The 2,752-nt window shown below is 44.9% G+C and overlaps 1 protein-coding gene across 1 annotated transcript; it reads right to left on the bottom strand.

The window, feature by feature from the left end:
- Positions 1–1,860: 1,860 nt before the first annotated feature.
- LOC143532241 (uncharacterized) lies at positions 1,861–2,256 on the bottom strand. The gene has a single exon (XM_077027346.1). It carries the CDS (start codon positions 2,254–2,256, stop codon positions 1,861–1,863), a length of 396 nt encoding a protein of 131 aa, XP_076883461.1.
- Positions 2,257–2,752: the final 496 nt, after the last annotated feature.

Here is a 2,752-nt window from a genome sequence, read left to right as displayed (position 1 = left end):
ATTGCTGCTAAGGCAGTTGGGCGAGTGGGAGGCTTCAACGAAGGTTTGACCCGCAAACTTGGTAAGGTTTCCACCGAGAAGACCTCAGGAGGTGGTGACGATGCTGATGTCGCCGATGATGCTGCTCCTGAGGACGAGGTCCCAATTGTTGGCGAGGGACCATCTAAAGTTGTTAAAAACGCAGATCTCAACTTGCCGAGACCGCCCTTCCTAAGAAGAAGAAGAAAAAGATGAGCCAAACTGCGGACTTAGGGTCCCGTTTGCAGGAACTCGATGCCCAAGATGTTTCTATTGGTGAGTTTGTTTGTTTTTGGCATAAATAACCATGCTCCGCATGTCTTTTAATTGACTTTGATTATATCTTTCAGTGGCCCTGAAAGATTTTTCTGAAGGTATTTCAGGTTTGAAGGATTCGGGGGCTCCGAAACTTCCAACTCCGCCTTCCTCACCCAAGAACACTTTCCAAAACCCGATCAATCTGACGGGTATCTCTCCTTTGAAGGATATGGAGAAAGGAGGTTATGAGTCTGATACTCTCCGCATGTCTCCGAACTATGACGTTCATCATTTTCGAGACCAGGGGGTATTAGTATGTTTCCTTACAAGGGTCAAAGTTTTCGTGCTGCTCATGAGGGAGAAGCTGCTCTGCATTGTCCACGTTGGACATTGCGTGAAGATTCCACATTCAATGACGCGGATTTCTGTTATGAGTTTCTTCAAGAGAGTCTTCCTCCTGCGGAAAAGAAGCGGCAGAGGGAGCGTATTCTCCAAGAGTTGTTGAATTCCAACTCTTATCTCATGGCGAATCTTGTCTCCACCAATCAGGAGATAGCCCGGGATTGGTTGGCTATGAACAAAGAACTTGATGACAAGGACCTTGAGCTGCTTGATGCCAAGAAAGAAACATTTGCGGCTTTGACTGAAGCTAAGGAAAGATACCAAGCTTTCAAGTCCTCTAAGGAAGCTAAAGCTGCTCTTCAAAAACAATTGGATGAGCAAGCTGAACTGATAAGGTCTCTTCAGGCCGAATCCGCGGCTAAGGAGAAGCATTTAGTCGACCTTTATGCCAAGAACCGAGATCAGGCTTTAGAGTGTGCTGGTCATAAGATGGAACTTGTCCGGGCCAATGCGGACAAGAAATGGTTGTTATCAGCAGCAATTCCCATGGTATTCAGTCTTACACTTTGATTATAACGACCATTCTACTCGTGCTTATGCATGTCTTAATTATTTTATCAGGTTATTACTGATGTCCGGAATAGTGATGACCTCGAAAATTGTGTCGCGGTGCTTCTGAAGGCGTCCAAACAAGCTGGACGACAGATGGGCTTTGCGTAAGGCTATAACTTTGGTTCCGAAGGTCGGCGTCCGGAGGAGTATGCCTTGTTTGGTAAGGATACTGCTTCCGTCCTCATCGAGAAGACCAAGAATTTTGATACTCTTAAGTTCGCTCTTTCCGAGCATATATCAGAGCTTGCGGATAAGGAGGATGCTATAGATCAACTAAAAGAGTTATTGGATCTTGATGAGGAGGAAGAGGAAGCCGAGAAAACGAATGATGAAACGGAAGACGAGGATGTCGCCCCGTGAATGTATAAATAACTTTGTTGTAAACGATTCCTTTTGCTTGTAATCTCTTTTGACTGGTATGATAAGAAGTCTTGTTTTCCTCCGATGCACTTTGTCTTATGTACCATAATATAAGTGTCTATCCAGATCTTTGTTCTTGTCAATAAAAGATTACAACATATGTTAAAAGACGAGATTTTCATAGATTGGGCATAAGCCTTCTTACAATAAAGGAAATTATATGGCTTGTTAGTCTATTGAGGCACGCAGGCCAATAAGAAAACACTTGTGTTAAATATAACATCTTTTCAACTGAGCCCCATTCCAAGTTCTGGGGATCTCAATCCCATCTATTTTCTCCAACTTGTAGGCACCTTTAGGTAACACTTGCTTGAATCTATAAGGTCCCTCCCAAGTTGGGGCTAACTTGCCCAGAGGTTCCTGACCGGAAGCCTCGTTTTTGTGGAAGACAGAGTCTCCCGCATCAAATTCGCATTTTTGGATCCCCGAGTTATAATATTTCTGAAGCTGTCGCTTGTAATTATGCTCGCGGATCGATGCTAATTCTCTCCTTTCTTCGAGTAAATCAAGATTCAACCTGAGTTCGTGATCATTATCATCGATTAACAGAACTCGTGCGGATGGAATCCCGATTTCAGCGGGAATCATTTCGACGAAATGCCCCATGTACTTTGGGCTTCGGTGCCGTAGGTCAGACTAAACGGGGATTCTGCGTTGCTATAATTCTTCTGGGTGCGAAAAGCCCAAAGTACATGGGGCATTTCGTCGAACCACCCTGTCCGTTTAGTTCCTAATCTCGCCTTGATTCCCTCCTTGATAGTTCGGTTGGTCCTTTCGACCTGACCATTTGCTTGCGGATGAGCTACAGAGGTGAAAACTTGAGTGACTTGAAGTTCTTCCAGCCACTCCTGCAGTCCGCTGTCAGCAAATTGGGTACCATTATCACTTACCAATTCCTGCGGGAGACCAAACCGGCATATGATGAATTCCCAAAGGAATTTTTTTACGCTTGATGCCGTTATTGAGAAAACTGGTTTCGCTTCCACCCACTTGGTGAAGTAATCGATGGCCACTATCAAGAATCTAACTCGTCCCGGGGCTTCTGGGAAAGGTACCATGATGTCAATAGCCCATTTGTGGAACGGCCAGACAGATGTTACCG

Source organism: Bidens hawaiensis, unplaced genomic scaffold, assembly GCF_021521415.1.
Source record: "Bidens hawaiensis isolate Kalapana, Puna unplaced genomic scaffold, B.hawaiensis_p1.1 tig00000702_1, whole genome shotgun sequence".
In the NCBI taxonomy this organism is placed as follows: domain Eukaryota; kingdom Viridiplantae; phylum Streptophyta; class Magnoliopsida; order Asterales; family Asteraceae; genus Bidens; species Bidens hawaiensis.
This window is presented reverse-complemented; position numbering and strand designations above follow the sequence as displayed.